At 39.5% G+C, this 25956-nt stretch overlaps 1 protein-coding gene across 1 annotated transcript; it reads left to right on the forward strand.

Moving 5' to 3' along the window:
- Positions 1-3317: 3317 nt before the first annotated feature.
- Positions 3318-25776, forward strand: LOC117303494 (von Willebrand factor A domain-containing protein 7-like). Its single transcript, XM_033787716.1, has 19 exons — positions 3318-3754; positions 5198-5320; positions 6563-6775; positions 10166-10244; positions 10923-11005; positions 12126-12314; positions 12630-12845; positions 13566-13695; positions 14849-14997; positions 15674-15801; positions 16723-16870; positions 17871-18122; positions 18609-18781; positions 19354-19474; positions 20872-21094; positions 21659-21758; positions 23159-23391; positions 24763-24889; positions 25409-25776. Exons 1-19 carry the CDS (start codon positions 3502-3504, stop codon positions 25631-25633), a joined length of 3165 nt encoding a protein of 1054 aa, XP_033643607.1. The 5' UTR covers positions 3318-3501; the 3' UTR covers positions 25634-25776.
- The last annotated feature ends 180 nt before the right edge of the window (positions 25777-25956 follow it).

The following is a 25956-nucleotide window of genomic DNA, read 5'->3' on the forward strand; positions in this document are numbered from 1 at the left end:
TTACCAATAGTGTCCACTGCTTTTAACAGTACCATGACTCCGATTTCTCAATTGAGTTTTTTTTCTGCTTGCCAGTTTATTTTGTATGAACCAAGTATGTTTTTCTATTTTTATAATAAAAGTTGTAATTACATAAATTGAAAGGTTGTTCAAATATTGTGCTTTTTATTCTGCTGTTTTTGTATTATTTCCTGTGAGACTTCTAAGTATTTTTCGTGTATTTTCTTTATAATTAACATTTTGCATTGTATGCTATGGAAATTTATTTAGTGGTTGCACACTCGAGGGAAAATTAGCCTGAACGTCTGACTTCACACCTCGAGGCTCCTAAGTAACGCCAAATATCGGCCTTGCCCGACTGTCGGATGTAGCTCTAGGGTCGACCTTTGGCATCCCATCCAGATTACGTGTTCACACATTACATTGTGAATAAAACAACAAAATCTGTGCACACACCGCCGCATCAGTAGCAGACAATCCAAAATAGAACTGCTACTGGTGTGTACGTGACAAACTACGTCACTTCAGAGCCGACCAATCGAAACGCAGAAATTGACAGCTTACGTCACTGCACGGCCTGCTTTACCAGTCTTGCTGATAAAGACAGGGGACCAGTCAATTGGGAAAATGTCCACATCTGGCTGTTTAGCCTGGGGGATTAGTGTTTGTAACGGGATCGTTAGGGTTCCCCTTTAAGTGTTACTGTCTAGGAATTACTTGCCAAAAACGCTAAATATTTATCCTGTATTAATAAAAAAAGAACATTCAAGCCGACATTCGTGGATGAAAGTGGATGATGCCCATGCCTACATCCTTATTTGTGTGGGGGTTAACGGGTAACTATGTTCCAACCGCAGGATTGTGCAACGTGCCCCTGGTGGCAGTTGATTTGGTTGGACAGCCCGAACCAGTTAAAGCCATCGGACACTATCATTACAGAAACAAAATTAAAAGTTCACGGATTTACAAATAACTTACAGGGATTACAGAAGGTATGGTGAAAGACTTCTCTTGAAATATTTTTCGACGAAATGCTTTACTTTTTGAGAAACATTAAAATGATATCAGTTCTCGATATCGAGAATTACGGATTTATTTTAAACACCATGTAATGACACGGCGAAACGTGCGGAAACAATTAGTGTGGGTTTTCCCGTTATTTTTTCCCGACTCCGATGACCGATTGAGCCTAAATTTTCACAGGTTTGTTATTTTAAATAGAAGTTGTGATACACGAAGTGTGGGCCTTGGACAATACTGTTGACCGAAAGTGTCCAATGGCTTTAAGTGCAACCCTCGCCTTGAAGTGGCCGTTTTGTCCCAAAGTTGGGTCATTCCGTGTCAAATCAACCAATATTCTAAAAACTGGAGCGGGTCACCTCCCAGATCTGGCTCTTGGTGGATGATACCCATGCCTACATCCTTAATGGACTGGGAATGGGGTAACCATGTGCCAGCCCCGTGTAGGCAGTGCACCTAGTGGTAGTTGTGGTGTCGACAGCCCAACTCGGAGGGTTAAAAGGTACAGCCGTCACCTTGATGTTACCGCCAAACCCTGCGATTACATCATGATATAAACCTATAAAAAGAACATTTTGTAATAATTCAAATTGCCTGTACAAATTCTGACAACATTTTTTGACAGGTAACGATTTGACATCAGCCAAGTGAGATTGATTGGCAACCTTGTCTGTATCAATAATTCTCCTTATAACAACTATAGTAGGGCCTACCTGGCAACCGTGAACAATGTTGACCCACTACGGTCAGGGTTGACCAACCTTAATTTTCCAAAAAGCCCTATTTATTCACGATACGATTCAACTTGTCATCTTGATCGACTGAAAAGTAAACTGATAACAAAATGTGTGTCGCGGCATCCGGGAAGGAGGTGTTGGTATTGCATGAGAATCTTAAAAAATAGTTGAACAAATCTCACCTGGAAAACAATGGCCCTTTTCGAAACCACGGCTTCAGACTGTAGAGTCGGTTCAGGCTAGCTTGGCCATGCGGTTGTTTTAACAATTGCGCTTGCTTTATAGCGTACGCGCCCGGGGCTTCAGACGAGAGAACGGAGCCTGAAGCCGAATCCAAAGCCGAAGCCGTGGATTCGAAAAGGGCCTTAGCATTATCTCATCTGCCAGTGGCTGCGTTTGTGCATAAAAAAATAGGCCTACTGGATTACAGTTTGAAACGCGTGCAAATGAGGTTGAGGTGGCGTTTTAATGAAGCATTGAATTCAAATTATGTAGGTGACTGTCTAGACACACTTTGTGGACTTTTATCATGTCCACACAGGTTTTTTGACAGTGTTGAAGAGTTTGATGTTCTTGAAGTTTTCAGAACAAAGTAATGTCCACACATTTCCCCCTGATTTTCTTGAAGGATAGTGTGGAGAACAAAGGAATGTCCACAGAGTGACTGCAACACATAGCTCTGTGGGCCGGGTGTATGCTTAAAGTAAGGACACTTGGAGTTGTGTTTGAAAGGAAGGGTTGGTGCAGCCAACCTGGAGCTAGACTTGACTCAAGTCCCAATCCCGTGCCAATCTCAGAAAACTCTATTTTTGTGATGTCCGCATGCGGGACAGGGACTTGATATGTAAAACTATTCACTTATGAATATGTAAACATTACTGCGTGATCACGCCGTGATACGTGTTGTCCAATCAAACGCTTTCATTCTCGGGACCACATAGCTATACATTTTGACGGCGGCGGGTATACATGTATAGGAACCTGCCGCACGAGAACGGGACTTGAATCAAGTCTAACCTGGAACATGAAAAACAAAACTAAGAACTTGTGTCAAACTTGAGCCTGATGGGCTTTATAAATATAGACCTTATCGCAAATACCAATGCGCAAGCGCAGACTGTTGAATGAGGTGCACTGTGGGATAGATATGGATCAAATTTGGATACCAGCTAGACCACAATGCATCAATTTCAAGCTTTACGCGCGCGCCCCAGTATTTGCGAAATGGTCTATAACGGGCGCAGTGCCCCTATAAGGATTTTGTTGAAGGGGGGTGGGGGGGGGGGGCTGTCTGAGTAGATCTGGATCCGTACCTGAGTTGTACATAGGGGGTGGGGGGGGGGGGTTAGGTTAATATTGTCTGGTTTTAACATGAATACGTATTTTGTTGAAACATTCGTGTTTGCAAATCTGTTCTCAACACTGATTGGTCAGACACTCGGTTGATGAAGGAATCATTGGACCATTAAGCGGGTCATCACTAGGTGAAGTAATTGCGCAGTACACTTCTTCCCAATAACCAATACAGTGTTCATATTACATTCTGAATACACAGTGGTATGGGTATAAAAGGGCTAGGGTCATATTGAAACGTCACCCTAGCTGGGTATGTTTATCTGAATTGCCTTTTGTTCGTTTCGAGTGTTTTGTGGTGCCGTTGATTATTAATATTAGGCAATAGTCAACTACACTCTACCACTCTGTTCAAACGTCGCAGCCAACTGACATCTCAAAAAAAAAAATCATGGAGCTGCCAAAAATACTTTTCGTTTTGGTGTCCGTACTCATGATTTCAGGGACCGAGGCGTTCCTGCCAAGCCATGCCGGTAGATCGCTCGCGAGTGCGGACTATACTCTGACTGACATCACGGTGGCTGGGATTGTCCGGGTTGTAGCGAGGTACTTCGAAGACAGCGACCCGGACCGGTATAGCCCCGGGGACCTGACGGGCCTGATCCCACTGACTCCGTCCAAACTGTATCAAGTCCACTACGGAGGTAAATATCACATTTTAAAAACTGTTTTAGCCTTCGGGAAACTCTGTTATAAGCCTAGTGTCGAAACGTCGGGCAATTACCTATTTTGTTTTGCGTTTATACATTCAGATTCTTTTGTTGAAGCAGTTTGCAACATCTAATTATATTTTCTCTTTTGAAAACTTGTCACATCACATAGTTTGGTTTGCTAACTTCTGTGATTGGAGGTATATTTGTTTAGCCTTCGAGAAATACTCTACTAAATAGGGTCGAAACGTCTGGCCATGAACTATTTTTGGCATTTTTATACCATTAGGTCGTTTTGGTAAGTTAGCAGTTTGCATCATAATTATATTTTCTCTTCTAAAAACTTGTCACTTCATAGTTTGGTTTGCTATAAACTCTGTGATTGGAGATGATATATTTCATGAAATATTGTGTCGATTTCCCCCCGGATTTATATCGAGGTAAATGTAAGTTCCGAAAAAGAAAATAGTCGAATTTATTTAAATTCCTAAGTTGGTTTGCTAACTTAATGGAGGTATATTTTTATGAAATTGTGTGGATATTTTCCCGGATTTTTGTTAAAGGTAAATGTAAGTTCCGATTAGGAAAAGAGTCAAATTGATTCAAATTCCTAGTTTGGTTGCTAAAAACGAGGATTAGAAGTATATTTTATTAAATATTGTGTTAACTTTTCCAGATTTTTAGAGGTAAATCTAAGTTCCGAAAAAAGGAAAATATTCAGATTAAATCATTTTTTCTATACAGACAAAATGAATTTCAATGTTAAATTTCACTTCAATCACTGGTTTCATGGAAAATCCTCTTATTTCACTCTTTAAAAACGTCAAGGGCTGGCCAAACTTAATAGAAATCTTCAGCAGAAAAAGGTTGCTTAAAATTTGTCAATTAGCAAAAATCGACCATTGATATGAATTTTGTATTTGCCGTATTCTTATGGTAAGCATAACTTTGAATAATGAGTCGCGGGGAAGTAAGTTAAAGTTGCTATGTCAGATTTTTGGTCGATTTGACCCAAATATGTTTATCTAAAATTCAATAGGTATTTTGATGGGGGTCGAGAAAGTTCCAAGCTTTCATTTGAGCCATTGCTCGAAAAAGTCCGCCAAATATTAGTAGCAGTGACATAAAGTGCTCAAAACTAGTTTTTGTCGGGATCCCGATAATATATCACGTGACCAATTCTTATGTGTTTTATAAGAAACGTTTTAAATTTTTGTCATGGTTCCTGACCATTAAAAGTAAAAGTTAAACCTTTTTTCGTTAGAGCGGGTGATACTCTTTGAAATACCATTCACTCAAAAAAATCTATTTGTTAATGTTTGGGGCCAAAAATCTGACATAGCATCTTTAAATGCTGCAAATTTTCATTAATATGAAACCATACGAAAAGCGCCCCTATACGTCAATTAATTATGAACTTTTTCAACTCGTTGACAGGCTGTGTTTACTCGACAAAATTTGAGCGAGCAATCAGTGCGATTCTTAGTGAAAATGTTCGCATTTCAAAGGAATACGCTCAGAAGGCAGTGTGGCACTTCAACGGAAATCAAATAAATAAAGGTGAGTTTTATAGTAAAAAAGGTGAACAAAATATTTCTTTAGGGTTACCTTACATGTACTTAATTAGTTATTATTTAGTTATAAAGAAGAAGTTTTTTTCACCTCACATTTTGAAAGTGAGAAAAGCACACAATTCTACATAGCAACAGGTGTGTTTTTTCTTTCAATTATGTACTTGCAAAATTCGATGATTAATATTGAGCCCAACCGTTCAAAGATTTGTTATTCTACGAATATATTGGCATGCCTCGAAATGACCAACGGCACCCACAACAATTGCCCTGTTGCCCTGTGCTATTGCTGTGGTGCCCTTTGACATTCTCATAGAGGTGCCCCCATACCAGGGGGAAGTTGCTGTGCCGCTTCAAGAGTGAAGTTCAAGGCCTGTATTGGAATACACCAAGTAAAAATACTGGTCTTTGACAATTACCAAAAGTATTCTTGCCTTTTAAAGGGAATGTACACGTTTGGTAATTGTCAAAGACCAGTCTTCTCACTTGGTGTATCCCAACACAAGCATAAAATAACAAGCATGTGAATTTTTGAGCTGAATTGGTCACCGAAGTTGCGAGAAAATGATGAGAGAGAAAACACCCTTGTTGGACGAATTTGTGTGCTTTCAGATAGGAATAAAAGACTTCTAGCGAGAAGTCTTTTATTATTTGAGTGAGAAATTACCTCTTTTTCAAAATCTATGCTACTTCAGAGGGAGCTGTTTCTCACCAATATACTACCAACAGCTCTCCAATGCTCGTTACCGAGTCAGTTTTTAAGTTAATATTATTTGTTTTGAGTAATTACCAAACGTGTACCTTCCCTTTAAACCGCCATCTTATCTATCAAAATCTGATGGCAGATTTTGTTCTGCTTGGTTGTTTCTGTTTTGGTTTTTGATAATTCTTCGATTTGCCTTCAATATTGTATTTTGTGTGCTCGTTTGGTTGAGGTCAAATAAATAACAATAGCACAAACATATACAATATTAAACTATTTCTCAGGCAGATCTTTTGATGGAAGTGTAGAATATGTGTACGAATCTACACTGAATACTGTATGTTCAACTTCAAAATGACTGTCTTTCCAAATTGAAAGATAAAGTATTATGTAAAACAAAACTGTTACCTTTCAATGTACACACAAATTTCACATTAGAAACAAAATCACTTAAACAAACACATTATTAACTGCGCAAACTGACATTGTACTATTATATAATAATAATGATTTTGATTTCAACTTTAGGAAATCGTAAGATGATCAATATTCGTGACACTCTCTTGGACAACCTGGGCAAAGGAGACAAGACGGCACCAGACTATGACGTAGCACGCCTTTACTGTGGTCAGTTCCTTCACATGGCTCAGAGTTTCTACTCAAACACCAATTGGATTGAGCTGAACAGATGGTTAAATGGCGTCGATGATGAGGATACCATAACGACATCCAGTGATCTAGGTAACAAAATATGTACTGATAGTTTTTCAGCGGGTTGTTTCGTAGACTTGTGGACAAGTCGTTAAATGTCTGCCGCGCGCGGTGATAGCGAAAATAATTTCCTGCGTGATCGCTAGAACAGCAGCAGTCTCGCGAGACAGTTCGTTTTCACTGCGAGACGGACATGTTGACGACTTGCCCACAAGTCTAGTTGTTTCGTTGTTTAGAAGAAGTATCACTCGATACCATTCTACTTCTGATGAAGTAGTTGTTGATATACGAAAGCTAAACTGCATTTTTTAATGTAGTTTAAGTGCTATATATTCCTTGTCTTTTCCATCCCCACTTTGCAAAAACTAGGGTGTTTAAAATGACTATTGGGGTAGATTAGAGGAAAATTGTGGTAGCACTTATTAATGACTAACTAATTACATTGAAAACTGCATGAAGTCGTGTAAAATGTATCTCCTCAACAACGAATTCACCCGCTGAAGCCATATTTCCATAAGCATTTCATAACGGTTTTCCCGGCCGCTTTCATCAACAATTTATTCAATTTCATTAAAACGCGCATTCAAATTCACGCATTTTTTTTCAAATCCACTTTAAGTGCATTCAACTTTGTTTTCGTGTATAGCCTACCTATGATTACTTTTTTTTTCTCCTTCAGATGCGTTTCCGTCAATCAAAACATGCATAGGCATCAGTCACTCTTAAGTTGATTTTTGTCTGTTGCACTTGGTTGATGAATGACCACGCGCACTTAATGCTGGCATTTACGAAATTAAGTTAGTCTTGCGGTTTAGCGAAATTGAATGATTTTGTATGACCAGTGAATGCCAAACTGATTCCTTTTTTCCTTTTTTTCTTTTTCAACATGTTGAGCAAAACACAAAATTTCCAATGACAGGTAGTTTGATAGTACTCTGGGTATAAAGTCAGTGGTACCATTTGTTGTTATTTTATAATGCTGCTTATAGGCACAGGACACTATTGGTAATTACTCAAAATCTATGTTAACGTAACAGCTTTCGAGCAAAGGTGAGCTGTTGACAGTATAAAACATTGTGAGAAACGACTCCCTCTGAAGTAGTCTATTTTTTTTAATCTGAAAAAGACCTCAGGCCTGGAGCCCTTTTCGGGCATCCGAAAACACACACAATGTGCAACAAGGGTGTTTTTCTGTCATTATTCGCTTGCAACTCGATAACCAATTGAGCCCTTTTTCACAGGTTTGTTATTTTATGCATACTTTGAAGTTTGGAATACTGATCCTTGACAACTACCAAAGGTGTCACGTTTAAGACAACAAAACTTGAACATTTCGATGTAAGCCTAGTACTTTTTAAACATAGTAACTTAGAGATGACCATGTGCGTCACCACATGTTTCGATAGTTTATAATGGTAGGCATGACAACCTATTCGTCAATTATTTCATATAATAACAAAAGCACCTTTTGTGTGTTGTACTAACAGTTCTCTTCTTGTTTCAATTAGAGGCGTATTTGCTCAGTTAGTTACGGGCTTTCTTTCAGTTTGCATTTAAAACTGTCAATTAAAAAACATTTCGGACGTGTGCTTATAGTCGATTTAACGAACAGTGACCTGTGTCCACTTACCGGCATTTTATTTTCATTTCATTTCATTTTATTAAAATCTTATTTCGTTGCTAACAGACCCAAAAGTTGGATGTGATTTGCAATCAGTAATAAGTAGTAATAAGTATTTAAAAAAAAATTACTGTAGGCCTATGTACGAACAATAAAACTACCAATATCAAGACACTTAACTATAATTGCTTCTCTCCACCCAGTGGTAAATGGGTACCTGTGAGGGAGAGATGGTTCTTGTGATTGGTTTAGCCAAGTAGCGCATACATTGCGCACAGGCTGTATACTCCCCAGGGAGCTGAGATGGTTTAAGGAATGAATTAAGGCCAAGTGACCAGGGGTAATAATGTCGGAAGCGCTTTGAGACACCCCGTGAAAAAGCGCTATATAAAAACCGTGTATTATTATTATTATTAAACAGCGACTCTAAAAACATGGTGGGAAACAGTATATGAGATGTGAGGACGAGTAAAAACCATTTGGGAGGTTCTTCTTCACGACAATATTTTGTCTCTCTAATAAAACAATCTCTGTTTTATTATACACAACATACACTTTTAAAAACTCCCATCGTATTTTACTGCGAACAATACAAATAAAAACCTTACCAAAAGTCCCGTCACTTTGGGAGTTGATAATAATAATAATATTTTTTACTAGAATTTTGGTTTAAAACAGATTTTATGACCATTTGCAGGTGTTGTTTGCCCAGACATTGCTCGCAGCCTATCACAATAATATTGTTTGTTTGTTTTAAATCTTTATTTGTATTAGTGCAGGTGTTGTTTGCTCAGACACTGCTTGCAGCCTGAAAAAACTTTGTACTTTAAGCCTTTGCTCATACCTAATGATTGTTTTGAAGTTATTCTGAGCCCTAAATTGGGTAATTTGTGAATAATATTTGATATTAACCATACCTGGAATTTGTTATCGTAAAGACAGACTTTACAACCCCGTATCGTTTTGATCTTTATGTACCACATGAATATTTCAAACCGATCGGCCTACCGGTTATTCCTTTGTGTTCCTTGCTCTATACTTTGTTACTGCATAGTTAGCCGTATCAATTTCAAGAAATATAAAAACCACCTCACCACCATGAAACACAAAATAAAAATCCCCTTTGTTTAAAGCCATTATACACTTTCGGAACAGAAACAAAAAATAAAAGTTAACAGATTTACAAATAAATTACAGGGTTTACAGAAGGTAATGGTAAAAGACTTCTCTTGAAATAATATTCCATGAAATGCTTTACTTTTCGAGAAAACATTAAAACAATTATCAATTCTTAACGAGAATTACGGATTTAGTTTGAACACATCTCATGACACGGCGAAACGTGCGGAAACAAGGGTGGGTTTTCCCGTTATTTTATCCCGACTCCGATGACCGATTGAGCCTAAATTTTCACAGGTTTGTTATTTTATATAAAAGTTGTGATACACGAAGTGTGGGCCTTTATACAATACTGTTTACCGAAAGTGTCCAATGGCTTTAACAGAGAACTACCTTAAAGACATCGAACACGGCAACAAGCGGTCTTTGCTGAATTCGTTTTAATATCTTTTAAATCTTCCCAAAATGGTACCGCTAGCTCATTTGGTTAATAGCCGTCCCACGAGCCCATAAATCAATCTATAAAAACATAATAAAACAAATAAAAAATAAAAACAACAACGACAACAACCACACCACAAAGGCACCTAAAGATAATATACTTTTTGTCAAAAACGTAGCAACCGTTCATTGATGGATATTTCTTTATGAATTTTGTTTTGTTTTAACAAACCATGCAGGGATTGTGAGTCCATTTACATGGCGCCAGAGTCCCGGAAGTGTCGACATGTGCCAAAACTGCGACATTACAGTTTCTCCGTGAGTATGACATTCTCGTATAGGCCTACTATTTAAGGGCAGTGGACACTGTTGGTAATTACTCAAAATAATTGTTATCATAAAACCTTACTTGGTAACGAGTAATGGGGAGAGGTTGATAGTGTAAAACATTGTAAGAAACGGCTCTCTCTAACGTAATGTAGTTTTCGAGAAAGAAGTAAGTTTCCGCGAATTTGATTTCGAGACCTCAGATTTAGAATTTGAGGTCCCCAAATCAAGCATATGAAAGCACACCACTTCGTGTGACAAGGGTGTTTGTCTCCTTTCATTGTTATCTCGCAACTTCGACGACCAGTTGAGCTCAAATTTCCAGAGGTTTGCTATTTTATGCATATGTTGAGATACACCTTATGGATACACCAAGTGAGAAGAGTGGTTTTTGGCAATTAAACCTTGTCGTCAAATCAAATATCAGTGTTATGTTTTTGTTCTTTGGTAAAAACAAACCATGCAATAATTTCAGCAGAATAAAACATATTCACGTTAAAATAAATAATGAAATAATTACCTCGGGAATTTTTTTTACACAAAATTTGTTTATTTTGTTTTCTCGTTTTTGTTTTGTTTTTGCAAGACAGTAAGGCAAGATGGGAGAAAAATTACAATTAAATGAATTATAACACCATCTTGCAATTGCTCATTTCTTCATCTATAAAGCTTGGATTGCTCAGACAACCTACGTCCTTATGTCTACTACATAACAAGCGGCTACAAGTCCGGCCAAGACAAGAAAAAACCAGGTATGCTTTGGATTTTAAAGTGCTTCATAATGGGTGTCACGTTTGGCTTGTGCGTAAAGCGCTCGCCTCTCACCAAAGACCCCGGTTCGATTCCCGGCCAGGGCCATATATGTGAGTTGAGTTGTGCGTTGGTTCTCTGCTGTGCCCCGAGGGTTGTCTAGAGCACTCACTTTTGCATTGGTTATTACCAGTTGGAACTTTTCAGTCCCAGACCTATCGTGTTCACTGCTGCTTATTATGTTTTATTTGCTTTACTACGCAGTAACGTGTACTTATGTATATGTGTATATATCTGCATTGAATTGAATTGAATTCAATTTGCTGTATGTATTCCTTACATTGTATACCTTCTCGACCTTTGCCAATTGCAATCACTTTTGCTGGTTATTGTCAGTGGGAACTTTTCATTCTCAAAACCTAGAAGTACAGTTCTTTACACTATGGTCACAAAGTTCAAATCGTTTCAGAATCGGTAGTAACCGATAGGTACACAAACTCTGAAGAGTTGTGATGCGCCATGCAGTCTTTCAAAACGATTTGAGTACTGGGGTTTGACAATGTCAAGTTCCTACACGCTACCTGTGGGTGGTCTATTTGCAGAGGCAAACAAGAACGAATTTTGTTTTGTAGCTTAGAGTCAAATAAATTTAAGAAATTTCAGCTATGTTGGGTTTGCCTATTATGGTAATTTATTTATCTAGCCCTATAGGACCCCATATTTCATGCAATTTCTGGTGTCAGTAAAGACAACTGGCTTACGTGATTGATATTACATTGACGCAATGGTAACCCGTAGTGATTTAATGACGTCACGAACTGTTTGACTACCGTGAAAAGAGTAAAACAAATTAAGCAACATCTTTTGTTAACTTTCCAGACAGCTGGTGGCACTCCTGTCATCACAAAGTAGACAGACAAGTTGGATTAGAAGCCATTATGTGTACATTAAAATTGACGTGGTAAATCGGATTGGGTTTTTTTTTGGCCAGATTTTTTTTTAACAAAAAGAAACATTAATTTAATATGTTTCAATAATTCATTCGTTGGTTTTGATTATTTTGTTATTCAAATGTATACGCATTTTTAACTGAAAAACTTTGCTAACGGTTTTACCTCTCAGCTGCGGACCCGGAGAGTTCATGGGGGGCTTGTTCACACGGAGGGAAATATGACGATTATCGTGAGACAGTAGCTTACGGTGGCATCAATAAAGAGACATCTAACCCCAACTATTCCCCACATCACCACCTCCATGATCAGTCAGTCTCTACGGCGCTGCAGGCTACCGAGGATTTCTTCTATCATGAAGGTGAGATGGTCAGCTTTTCCCGCCGAAATATTTCATAAAGTTATCTTTGCACAAAGTGGCATGAACTCAAATAAACTAGAAGGGATGCACTCTAAACACAGTGTTGAGGATTTCTACGCATTTCAAGCATTTTTGCCCACTTTTTGTTCACATGCAACTTTAGGCATGTTTATGTTCTTGTGTGTGTTTGAAGGTTTCAACTATTTAAGCAGATGTCATAAATGCTGAGCATTTTTATCATTTAAACATGTTTAAAAAGTGTTTGTTTCTTTGCTGTTCTATTCAAGTAGATATGTCCTATCCTTTCTCCCCCAGAAACTGGCCTTTTCAAAATCATAGGTGAGGAAAAGTTCCGTAAATTACTCAACTTGGATGTGGGAACTTCTCTATCCTTCGTAGTAGACACAACGGCGAGTATGACGGACGAAATAACAGCCGTCAAACAGCAGATTATTGAAATAGTTGAGACCCACGCTACTGGGACGTGTCTAGCGCCCTCTAAGTACGTCATCGCACCATTTAACGACCCATGTAAGTTCTGTATATTATAGCTGAACACCGTTTCGGTCACACTGATTACAATGTTTAACCAATGGGAGACTTTGAGGCGCTAGGTGGCAGCAGACTTACCAGGTAAATTTCCATTGTTGACGTAGTTTTGAGCATGCGCACATAACCGAGAACAATGGATTTTACCTGGTAAGTCTGCTGCCACCAAGCGTCCCAAAAGTCCCCCATTGCCAAGTCACCCGAAACAGCTACTTGTTACAACTGCCCAAAACGTACACCATAACATTTGACGTCACACTACGAGGCTCGTAAATTACGCCAGACATCTGCCGCTGAGGCTACACGCCATTTCCCGTCCATATTCACCTTTCACCCACATTTAATTTCACATGGAGATACGCAGTCAAATCATACGTACATTATAAAACAACATTACACTCAGTACATGTATATTGTACATAATACTCAGTACACAATGCAAGCAGAAAACTGAAAGTAAGCTTTCCATGGTCCAAAGCGATGTTTTTCAGCTGCAAATATATTAGCTCGGACCAATTCAATCAAAGCACAAATAATATCAAAAGCTTACGTCACCACACCATGAAATTATTGTATCCAATGACATCAATGGTTCTGTAAAACCATACCTGTCCTTACCCTTATGGTTAGAGACAGGGGACCAGTCTATTCCACGGCCGTGGCTAACAACCTGAACATTGCCCTCTATTTCTTGCTTTCCAGTTGTGGGACCAGTGTTAGTCACATCGAATGCATCGGTCTGCATTAACTTCATCGATAATCTGGATGTTGTCGGTGGCGCTGACTGCCCTGAGATGGCAAATGGTGGAATGGAACTTGGCATATCAAATAGGTAAGCACGTTCATCAAGTTACAATGGCCGGATCAAAAATGGCGGCTACATACAGCTACCATGCTAAACATAGGCCTATGCTTAAAATGCAGTAGACACTATTGGTTATTACTCGAATTAATTATTAGCATACAACCTTAATTGGTAACAAGTAATGGGGAGCTGTTGATAGTATAAAACGTAATTGTGAGAAACGGCTCCCTCTGAAGTAACAAAGTTTTCGAGAAAGAAGTAATTTTCCACGAATTTGATTTCGGGACCTCAGGTTTAGAATTTCAGGTCTCGAAATCAAGTATCTGAAAGCACAAACTTCCTGTGCAAGGGTGTTTTGTCTTTCATTAATATCTCGCAACTTCGATGACCGATTGAGCTCCAATATTCACAGGTTTGTTATTTTATGCATGTTAAAATGCATCAAGAGTGAGAAGACTGGTCTTCGACAATTACCGATAGTGTCCAGTGTCTTTCAACAAAGTGATGTCTAAAAGGAACTCAAATTTTAAGCTGTAAACCTGTGACCAATGAATTCATTGAAGCACTTATTTTCATATCACACTCGCTAAAATGACCCCTATACAAAGATGGATTGAGTATGACGTCATTGACCGCCATCTTGGATTTTAAACAATGGTAAATAACACCCGTGTACGCGCTGCCCTAGACTTGATTCAAGTCCCGTTCTCGTGAGAGAGGTCCCGATTCCATACCAACTACACGTTACAAAAAAAAGGTTTAGCAGTGCGCGCTCGCCGTAAAAATGTGGTCCCGAGAATGTTGAACAGGTTGGGGAATGCAGAGCATCACAAAACAGTAGTTTTCTGGCGATTGCACGGGATTGGGACTTGAGTCAAGTCTAGCGCTGCCCACGAACTTTAGCCAATGATAGGCCTTTTCGAAACAACGGCTTCGGCTTTGGATTCGGCTTCAGGCTCCGTCCTCTCATCTGAAACCCCGGGCGCGTATACGCAAAGCACGCGCAATATTTTTATGTCAAAACAACCGCAGGGCCAAGCTAGCCTGAGCCGAATCCAAAGCCAAATCCAGTTGTTTCGAAAAGGGCCATATCCTTTCACGCGTGCACAGTTCATCAAAGATGGTGGTCAATGCAAGAGTTCTGTAGGCTATCTTCAATATACGTTTTTTTTTACCGTAGTTTGGACGGAACAATCGTGTATGTCTACACGGACGCTGACGACAAAGACAAGGACAAACTCTCAGATGTTCTGGCGTTGATCAAGAAGAAAAAGATTCAAATGAAGTTCTTACTGACTGGCGAGTGCAGTGGATCGAGGCGTAGAAGAGGTATGGATTGAGGCAATTGATTGGTTGATAGTTATAACACGTGATGAGAAATGGCCAGTGACGTCTACAACAACATTTTTTGTTTTATCAGACGGCTGGTCTATGTGTGTTATCTTACCGTAGTGTAGTGTGGTATACTGGGGTGCGTCTTTGCGGTCGTAACCAAAAACTGTTTCGGGTGAACTTGCCGTTGGTTGATCACTGACCATTGACCAAAACAGTTTTGGGTTTAATTTACAACCGCGAAAACGCATTAGTGACCTTCTTCTGAAAACATCAGGGAATTTAGTTCAGGGATTCCTTTCTCGTTAGCAGTCACTCTCTTTCAAGTTAATTTTGGTTGTCTGACTTATTATCTGTTGTAAACTGATTTCTATTTGTATAAGTTGTAATTTTTCGGCAGGGGGTTGTGGGCTTTATATTATAATGAATTGGAAACCAATTGTTTATAATGTTTTCATGATGAATCGGTAAATGTAATCTACAGAAAAAATGACCGCAGTGTTATTATGGTGAAACTCAATATTATTGCCAAACGTAGGCCATTATATGATGAATAGCTGCACCATTTTGTATTAAAATGCTAAAAAAATGGGGAAACTAAAAAGTGTTATCAACCCATACCTTTCTGCTGTTGTTAAAAATTGTATTTCTACAAATTTGGATTGATATATAGCTGCTGCGAGAGTGACTTCCAGTTATGATATCATTGCCAGCGTGTCTGGAGGGGAAGTCTACCGTACTGATGACGCCGGAATTAAAAATTTATCCCGTATCATTGAAGGGGATCTTCGTGCCTCGAAGGTAGATCATAGTTTGTTTTGACATTTTTATTCTGATTATTGTTCATTCTTCGTTCATTAAAGACACTGGAAACCTTTGGTAAATTGTCAAAGACCAGTCTGTTTACTTGGTGTATCTCAACATCATGCACAAAACAACAAGCCTGTCAAAACTCAACCTGTTGAACTCAATCAGTCGTCGTTGCGAGATAATAGGGACTTTTCGTTTTCGACGATGGATGGTTCTGCGACGGTTGTTCAGCTAAACGTTGTCGTTTTCAGCACAACGAAGATTCATCCCAAGTACTGTCGTAGAAATTGAGGGACGACCGTCCTCAAAGCTGACGCATGCGCAGATGACGTCAAATGTCATCTTTACCGTCGCAGAACCATCCGTCGTCGAAAACGAAAAGTCCCTAATAATGGAAGAAAACAAAACGCTTGTCACATGAAGTTGTGTGCTTTCATAATCATCATAATGCTTGATTTCGAGACCTCAAAATCTAATTCTGAGGTCTCGAAATCAAATTCGTGGAAAACTACTTCTTCCTCAAAAACTACTTTACTTCTAAGGGAGCCGTTTCTCACAATGCCTGTGATGGTGATAGAAACATCCTTTGAAATATTGCTGTCTAAAGAGTCATATTGGTAATAAATAAATAAAGCTAATTTCCCGTTTGGAGTTTATCGTTTAAAGAGCGTTTTGTACATTTTAGTTTGAATCGATAACATGCAAAATATGTAATCGGGTTTTTTTTCTCACTATTTTTTCGTGACCCAGATGGCCGATCGATTTCAAACTTCAGGTTTGTCAGTTTATTTATGGTAGATTACACAAAGTGCTTACACTGTCAGCAACTATTTTGTTAGCAAATTCTGTAATGTTTCTTTAAAACACATAGTAGGTGTCTCCCATTGATCGAGCATTTAATATATTCAACAGGTTACTATAACCAAGAAAAGCGTCACGGTGCCAGACGACGATGATATGTTTAGTGTGGACATCCCAGTTGATTCCACCGTGCTGGAGGTATTGGTGTCTATAGTCGGAGACCTGGCGGGTACCAACGTAACCATCGTCACCCCTAAGGGTAAATGAAACTCTCTCTCTCGAAAAGTATTGACTATTGAGCTTCTTTCTGATTATTTTAATAATATCAAATTCTGATGAAGCGGAAAATTGGAAGAATTACTTTTTCGTGAAAACGGTGACGATATATTTACTACCCCTTTATGTCGGGATCTAACTGATTATCTGGACCACTGCTTGCCCTTTTTGAGGGGTTGACCTGCTTTCCCTTTTTGAGGGGTCGTTCAACAAGACGGACCCGGTCCGCTCTGTAGTTTGTCCCTGCCTTCCACCTCTGTGAGCCCCGGTTCGAATCACTCGTCAGACCGTTAAGCCTTGCATGTGGATCGGGTATTCAGTCCCTACACCTGATTGTGTGGATTTTCTCACATTGGGGTTTTTCCCTCCGTCACCTAAAGCTGAACATTTCCCTCTTGTCTTCCTTTCATTCTGTTATTGACGCTCATTGTGCTATTGGGTATGAAAAATAAAAAGAAATTAAATAAGGGAATCAATGTGTGGTGAAGAGGTTTTCAACTAGTAGTTTAATCCCAACGAGGCCTGGTTCTTGATAACTCTTCTTATCAAGAACCAGGCCTCGATGGAATTAAACTACTAGTTGAAAACCGATTCAACACACTTTGATTCCCATTCATAAATACCTTTTCGGTCAAAAACATCATCACTTTTTGGTCAAAAAGTAAAATAAATGCAAACATTATAATTTTTAAATGATTTCTTTCAACACAACACCCCTCCAGCTATGAAATGGTAAATCCCTCCGCCGGCCTCGGCTAAACAACTCCTTATAAGGGAATGCTGTGCGCGTCGCGCGTATCGCGTGATGTGGCACAACTGTCTCGGCCGTTGTCACGCATATGAATTAACACTTTTTACCGGTCATAAACAGAGGTTTATTACACACCCACGTGACGCGCTCTCCACCAATAGGAACAGCGAAACTGTCTGAGGTATTTATGAATGATCGTTAATACCAATATAATGTGTGCATTTATAAACAGGTGAACGGGGTACGCTTAGCGGTGAGTTAGGGGTAGACGTCTTCACACAATCCGACGAGCAAGTTGTATTCAGCATCGCCACAACCACAGAGGACACCAGAGGGGAATGGGTCGTTGAGGTGCAGAACATCGGGAGTTTAGCTCAGTACAGAGTCAAGGTGTCTGCAAATAGTCTGGTCGACTTCAGTTTCGACTTGCTTGAACTCGATGAGTCGGGAGCGCTTTATCCCATCGATGGTCTGCCAGTACAAGGTTTTTTCAGTTTTATGGTTTTATACTCAGACCCCGGTGTTTGTGTAAAGCATTGTATGTACCTTTTTTTCCGAGTCATGTGAAAACAAGATTTGGTCGTCATGTGGGGCCGGGAGTTTCTCTTTGATGGTAATATACGATGGTTATATCTCCATGCTGCAACAAAGTGATCGGGGTTACCACATACGTCAGGGCTTTGGAGAAGTTTATTCATTACACAGTTAAAATCGAGTTGTAGCAGCACGGAGGTATAACAAAGCAAACTCTTAGAAGTTTTTGTAGTTTTTCCAAATCTTGATGTGGGGCCTTATGTTTTGATCGATAATTACGAACAATTCAGAAGTATAATAACAAAATTAAAATTCCGTGTAAATTATTTTTTTTAAACCAAGTTAAAATCTAGAGTATAAACTCAACCCTGTTTAAAGTACATATTAATGTTGGTAGTTTATTTAAAATGAATGATATCGTGAATACTTTCTGTAGGTGATTCTCTGAAGATGAGGGTGAAAGTAAGTGCACCAGAACATGTCGGTTCCGTTAGCGGCGTGTACCTTCTCGACACAACGGGGAAAGAGACGCTTTTCACCGGGGAGGTCGAACCAATAGCAGGGATAACTCCCGGGCAATACTTAGCCGATATTACAGTCCCCAGCCAGGTGAGTTGCTTCGAAGGAAGGGGACATGATAAAATAGAGATGCCACAATAACAGAAAAGAGTTATTTGCGATGCTATTATACTCTTGATGAAAAACAAAATTAGGAATCGGAAAAATCGGTATAATAATTTCTTTAAAAAAAATATTTTGACAATTATAAGATTGCGGGCAGGGAAAGACAAAATGAAAAAAAAAAAAAAAAAAAAAGCAGAAAAGATGTGCCCTTCCAGATCCCAGCTCATTTTACAATAATTTGTATCATAATACACAGAAATCGAACTTGTAGTGAAAATTTAACAAAAGCTCACAAGTAAAATTATATATAGAAACCACCGTTACTTTAAGAACATCAAGTAAGTAGTCAAACAACAGCAGAAAAACAAACAATCGAACTAAAACTTAAAAAGTAAAAATACAAAAACATTTTATACAATAAAACAAACCATATAGAAATGACAAATCGAAGCCCGAATGAAGCACAACTCGAAAGACGAAAAAAACGAAACAACGTAAAAGTAATAAAGTGCCCGTATGTTATTCAGAGTGCCTTTTTTTCTTCCAAAATGTTACAGCCGTTTATCGCAGTGATCCGTGGCGTGGACCTCAATGGCATGGACTTCATGCGTACACAACCATCAGAAGTACAAGTCGTACAGGTCAAAGTTGAACATGTACTTGGAAGCAGCACAATAGGTCAGTATAGCCAATAGAGTGGTCCCCTGTCTATAAAACATGTATTGGTTTCACAGATCCAGTGATTTCATGGGATAATTGAACAGTGACGTAAGCTTTCAATGTATATGTGTTGATTGGTCCGATGTGATGTTTAGCAGCTGCACTTGTTCGTCTGCAGTGCAGCGTGCATGTTGTATGTTGTATATGTATACATGCACATAGGGTTTGACTGCAAATCTTCATGTGAAACGACTGCGAGGTCAAAGGTGCTTACGGACGGGGATCGATGGTGCGAGACGGCAGAACAGCCTGAATATAATAATAACCTTATTTTAACGAGCCCTTTTCAAAAGGATACAAAGAGCCAAATAGTTGGTTCTGAACAAGGACAGAGAGCCTGTCTTAAAGGCAGTGGACACTATTGGTAATTGTCAAAGACTAGCCTTCTCACTTGGTGTATCTCAACATATGCATAAAATAACTAACCTGTGAAAATTTGAGCTCAATCACTCATCGAAGTTGCGAGATAATAATGAAAGAAAAAACACCCTTGTCACACGAAGTTGTGTGCGTTTAGACGGCTGATTTCGAGACCTCAGATTCTAAATCTGAGGTCTCGAAATCAAATTCATGGATTACTTCTTTCTCGGAAACTATGGCACTTCAGAGGGAGCCTTTTCTCACAATGTTTTATACCATCAACCTCTCCCCATTACTCGTCACCAAGAAAGGTTTTATGCTAATAATTATTTTGAGTAATAACCAATAGTGTCCACTGCCTTTAAACATGATAGCTGTGGGCTTAGCATACCTCTGCGAAGCTTGTAGACTGGAGCTAAAATCCCGGCCAAAATGCTTTGGCCACCCATTTGCAATATGACTATAAACATTCCCCCCTCCCCCTGCTCAATGTTAATGGCAGCGAAGACCGCTCAATGAGAGGCAACATTAGGGGGCACGGGCCGTGGTGCGGTGGCTAAACGAGATACGGCCGGGATTTTGTAGGACCGAGACATTGAAATGCAGTGGACACTATTGGTAATTACTCAAAAGAATTATTAGCATAAAACCTCACTTGGTAACGAGTAATGGGGAGATGTTGATAATATAAAACATTGTGTGAAACGGCTCCCTCTGAAGTGACGTAGTTTTCGAGAAAGAAGTCATTCTTGTCCACGAAATTGATTTTGTGACCTCAAGTTTAGAATTTGAGGTCTCGACAATCGTGTGACAATGGTGTTTTTTTCTTTTATAGTTATCTCGCAACTCCAACGACCAATCGAGCTCAAATTTTCACAGGTTTGTTATTTTATGCATATGTTGAGATACACCAAGTGAGAAGACTGGTCTTTGACAACTACCAATAGTGTCCCCTGTCTTTAAAACACTTTAAACATCATTCTACCCTTTTGCAGATACTATTTATCCCGGTGGTACTGCTGCCTTCAGTTTTCAACTCTCGAACAGTGGTCCTAGTGATAACTTGACCATGAGTGTTTCTGTATCGAGTGAAGCGACGTCCACTTCAGGAGTTCAAGCAACCGTTGCACCAGAAATGGCGTCTCTTGATACCAATGAGAGATCGGAAGGTGTGGTCACTGTAACTGCTGGTGACGATGTGTCAATTGGTACAACAGTGTAAGGCTCATCCACTAATCTGTCGTGCTTAGTTGAATAGATGTATTTTCTAACCACATCAACGTGGGCAATTTTTGAGGCGTGTCGCAGATAATGTTTCTGTTCAGCAGGGTGCGGGATTTGGTTGTGCAAGAACCTAGAATACTGATTCAGGTACAGGGTTAACCCTAGTGTTTATGGTTCACATAGCAAACACCCTTGGCTTCCTGATGCTGGCAAGTTACACAAATATTTTATTTATGAGGCATTCTTGGTTTCATGAACAGAAATATATAGTGATATAGTTGACCATCGCAGTACTTGTCTATATTGTCAGTCCATCACTGTGGCTGCAGCTGCATGCCATTAGGCAAAGTTTGTTTGTTTGTTTGAAACAACATTAAAGTTGAAAGTCGTCAACATTAAAACACAACCCCACCTTGTATGGGATTTGAGGCATTCCATAGTGAGGCATCAATTTCTATTTGGTTTAGTGCGGTATGTATCTACTTGCTATGTAGGTTATGTTCGTTCTCACAGTGTAGATAATGTTCTCGATCCCACCTTTGTTTTGTATGCACACAGGAAAGTGACCTTAACCGTTCGCAGTTCCTTGACCCCTGTCCTGAACTTCCTGTCTGTTGACGTCACTGTCTTTGAGTTCCAGAACGATACTGATGTCACGGTGAGCTCGGAGACCTTTTTAAACAGTTAGATTTAATAGAAAGTGACACAAACGGGACCGGGAATGTGCGAACGTAATGATAAAAATACAGTGCGCCCCCAAGAGTTTCAATTAAATCGGAGATGCCATTGTTTTCACAGTTTAGGCTAGACTGAGGCCGTGTCCGAAACGGCGACTTCGGCTACAGCTACGGCTAGATCGCGCGCGTCTGCCTATTCTTCAACACTGGTAAACGCGCTGATCTAGACGTAGCTGTAGCCGAAGTCGTCGTTTCGGACACGGCCTAAATGCAATGATTTTAGTGGATAAACGGGCAGTGACGTAGGCTTTCCATGTGCTTTGATTGGTACAAGGGGTGATTTTCGGCAGCTGCACTTTCGCCTGCGGGCAGCATGAAGTGGGTGTGTGTTTGTGAAATGAATGCGGATGATATGTGATTATAGACGGTTATGCAAAGTCTGAAAGCCATTGGACACTTTCGGTACAGAACAAAACATAAAAGTTCACAGATTTACAAATAATTTACAGGGTTTACAGAAGGTTATGGTGAAAGACTTCTCTGGAAATTTGAATTGCTTTACTTTTTGAGAAAACATTAAAACAATATCAATTCTCGATAGCGAGAATTACGGATTTATTTTAAACACATGTCATGACACGGCGAAACGTGCGGAAACAAGGGTTGAATTTCCCGTTATTTTCTCCCGACTCCGATGGCAGATTGAGACTAAATGTTCACAGGTTTGTTGTTTTATGTATAAGTTGTGATACACGAAGTGTGGGACTTGGACAATACTGTTTACCGAAAGTGTCCAATGGCTTTAAAGGTCTTTAAATACAAGTCCACTATAGTCCCTCGCTCGAACTTGCTCTAAGATTTATCACCGACTTTCTGATATTTCTTTGAAAAGCTCGATTGCTAGTATTTTCAATTATACAATATTGTAAATAAACTCATGCGTCCGTAGTAAAGCGTTAATCCATCAGATTCAACACTGTACTTTAAAGGCAGTGGACACTATTGGTAATTACTAAAAAAATAATTATACTCCTAAAACCTTTCATGATTACGAGTAATGGGGAGAGGTTGATAGTATAAAACATTGTGAGAAACAGCTCCCTCTGAAGTGACGTAGTTTTCAACAAAGAAGTAATTTTCTACGAATTTGATTTCGAGACCTCAGATTTAGAATTTGAGGTCTCGAAATTAAGCATCTGAAAGCACACAACTTCGAATGACAAGGGTGTTTTTTTCTTTCATTTTTATCTCGCAACTTTGACGACCAATAGAGCTCAAATTTTCCCAGGTTTGTTATTTTATGCATATGTTGAGTTTTCCCCCAGTGAGAAGACTAGTCTTTGACAATTACCAATAGTGTCGACTGTCTTTAACTATTCAGGACAATCCAGACTTTGATGACTTCACCAACCCAACCTGCACCAAACTGACCAGCAGTCACAAGTGCACTGCAGACCAGATGGGGAGTGAATGCTACAACCATGAGTGGTCGGTTAAATTCCAGGCAACAGATGACAGGATAGTAACAGAGACTCTTCTAGAACCAGCCCTAGGCGATGGCCAGACTCTGAAGTTCGAAAGACTCGGACTCAAGGATAAAATTGCCACCTATACGTAAGTAAACATTGAAACTGTTCACCGTGTTGAATTCCCTCGAATTGTATTATACATCTGATCTTCCGTTTTATCCTAACAGAAGTTTGAGGTAAAACCATGTGAATATCTCTTTTGGAAGTGTTGGTTCTGAAAAGAAGAAAAAAATCCGGTGGTTAACGACTCGACGTTTCGATCAGTATGCTCTGATCGTCTTCAGGAGAATGTTGGACTCTGTTTCTGAATGCTGCTGATGTATCCAGCAACATAGTCCAGCATTCTCCTGAAGAAAAAAAATCAAAGCATACTGATCGAAACTTTCCACCAGGGCCCAATTTCATAGAGCTGTTAAGCACAAAAGTTTGCTAAGCATGAAACTTCTTTTCCAGATAAAAACAGGATTACCAGCCAAATTTTCATTTGTTGCATAGTGCTTGTTACTGGTATTCAGCTTTTGTTTGCTTATCCTGAAAATCACATGGAAATTTGGTTGGTAAACCTGTTTTTATCAAGGAAGAAATTTCATGCTAAGCAAATTTGTGTGCTTAGCAGCTCTATGAAATTGGGCCCAGTTCTTTTCAGAACAACCAACACTACTCCAAAGAGATATCCACATGGTGTTACCCCAAACCTGTCCTTAAAGTTATACTTCCACCATGCACAATTTCAAGTCCTACTTCTTTATGTGCATTTTCTCGAAGACGATCAGAGCATACTGCTCGAAACTTCGAAACATTAACCACCGGTTCTTTATTAGAACCAATACTACTCAAAAGAGATTTTCACATAGTGATTAACACTACTCAAAAGAGACTTTCACACGGTGATTAAAGGCAGTGGACACTATTGGTATTTACTCAAAACAATTATTAGCATAAAACCTTACTTGGCAACGAGTAATGGGGAGCTGTTGATGGTATAAAACATAGTGAGAAACGACTCCCTATGAAGTAACGTAGTTTTCGAGAAAGAAGTAATTTTCTACGAATTTGAATTCGAGACCTCAAGTTTAGAATTTGAGGTCTCGAAATCAAGCATCTGAAAGCACACAACTTCATGTGACCAGGGTGTTTTTTCTTTCATTGTTATCTCGCAACTTTGATGACCAACTGAGCTCAAATTTTCACAGGTTTGTTGTTTTATGCATATGTTGAGATACACCAAGTGAGAAGACTGGTCTTTGACAAATGCCAATAGTGTCCAGTGTCTTCAAGACCATGCGTGTGAATTTTTCACAGAACTCGGGAAGTACTGAGCATTACGATGCTTATACACATCGGTGTAAGGGTAGAAGCCAAAGAATATTATTATTTATCCCCAATGCAAAGTTAGCATCTATCCAATTTAACATATATTTAAATCTAGATTTTCGTTTTTCATTTTGCTTTGAAGATCGACCTGTTGTTGCCCGATGTTGAACATTACTGTCCGAGATGGGAACGGGAACACTGCGTATTGTACCGTTGATTATTACACCCCAGTGGCGGGAGTTATCAAATTGCCAGTCTGCAATGGCCCGGTAAGTTAAGTCAGACTACACCCCTTGAGCCCAAGTGCTATTTCAACTGATAAGTATTTGAAGTTACAGGGGTGTTTGGTTTGGGCTCAACGAGCGTACCTATTTGGGGCTCACGCTTATAAGCTTTGCTTCTTAGTGATCTCCCCCTGCAGTATCCCAAAAGGTGTTTTTTTCTGTAGCAAAAAGTGTATTTATAGATTGGCACACTAATTGGGACGGAGAAAATGGCTACGTTCGATTAGCTTCCCGGGTGCAATTTTGTTTCATGTAGTATATATTTACAATATTCCAAAAATCTTCCTGATTATTTTTTTAAGGATTCCCTTAGAGTCGGTTCAGACGAAAAACATTCCCATTCAAAAGCACTATCACTGGCAAATTTGATATACACAACAAATTGCACCGGGTGAGCCCCAGGAATGACGTCAATGAGCTCCCATTTAGTATGCCGTGTTGAATGCTTTCATAAACGGCGAGTTCACTTTTACGAGAGTCCGTGTTTTGTTTCCTAAAACGCAGGTACCCTTTGACGACTCCGGCCTGAGTACCGGCGCGATCGTCGGTATAGCAGTCGGCGCTGTTGCCGCAGCCATCCTCGTTGTTACCATTATTGTCCTTCTTGTGAAGTCTTGCGGTGGGGGAGGTCACGGACACAGGAAGGGTATGGTCACCCCAGAGGATCGCCCCTCCACACCTGTAGTGGGTATGCAAAACTTCAAACATCCTCACTCTGGTGTACTGTAATGCTGTAAGCCTTAAAGGAACATTACAGAGTTTGTTTTTGCTATCAAAACAGTTGCTGCCATAGTGTGAGCACTTTATGTAATCCACCATTACACATAAACTGACAAACCTGTAGAAGTTTGAGATCGATCGGCCATATGGGTCAAGAGAGAATAGTGAAAAACCGATTACACATTAATTTTGCATTGCATCGATGCCAAAATGAACGCTCACTGAGCGATAAACTCCAAACGCGAAGTTAGATTATTTATTTCTCATCAAAATAATATGACATTTCACACGGAAATATTTCAAGGGATGTTTTCAACTATCATCATCATTAG

The sequence above is a fragment of the Asterias rubens genome, chromosome 19 (genome assembly GCF_902459465.1).
Source record: "Asterias rubens chromosome 19, eAstRub1.3, whole genome shotgun sequence".
NCBI classification, from domain to species: domain Eukaryota; kingdom Metazoa; phylum Echinodermata; class Asteroidea; order Forcipulatida; family Asteriidae; genus Asterias; species Asterias rubens.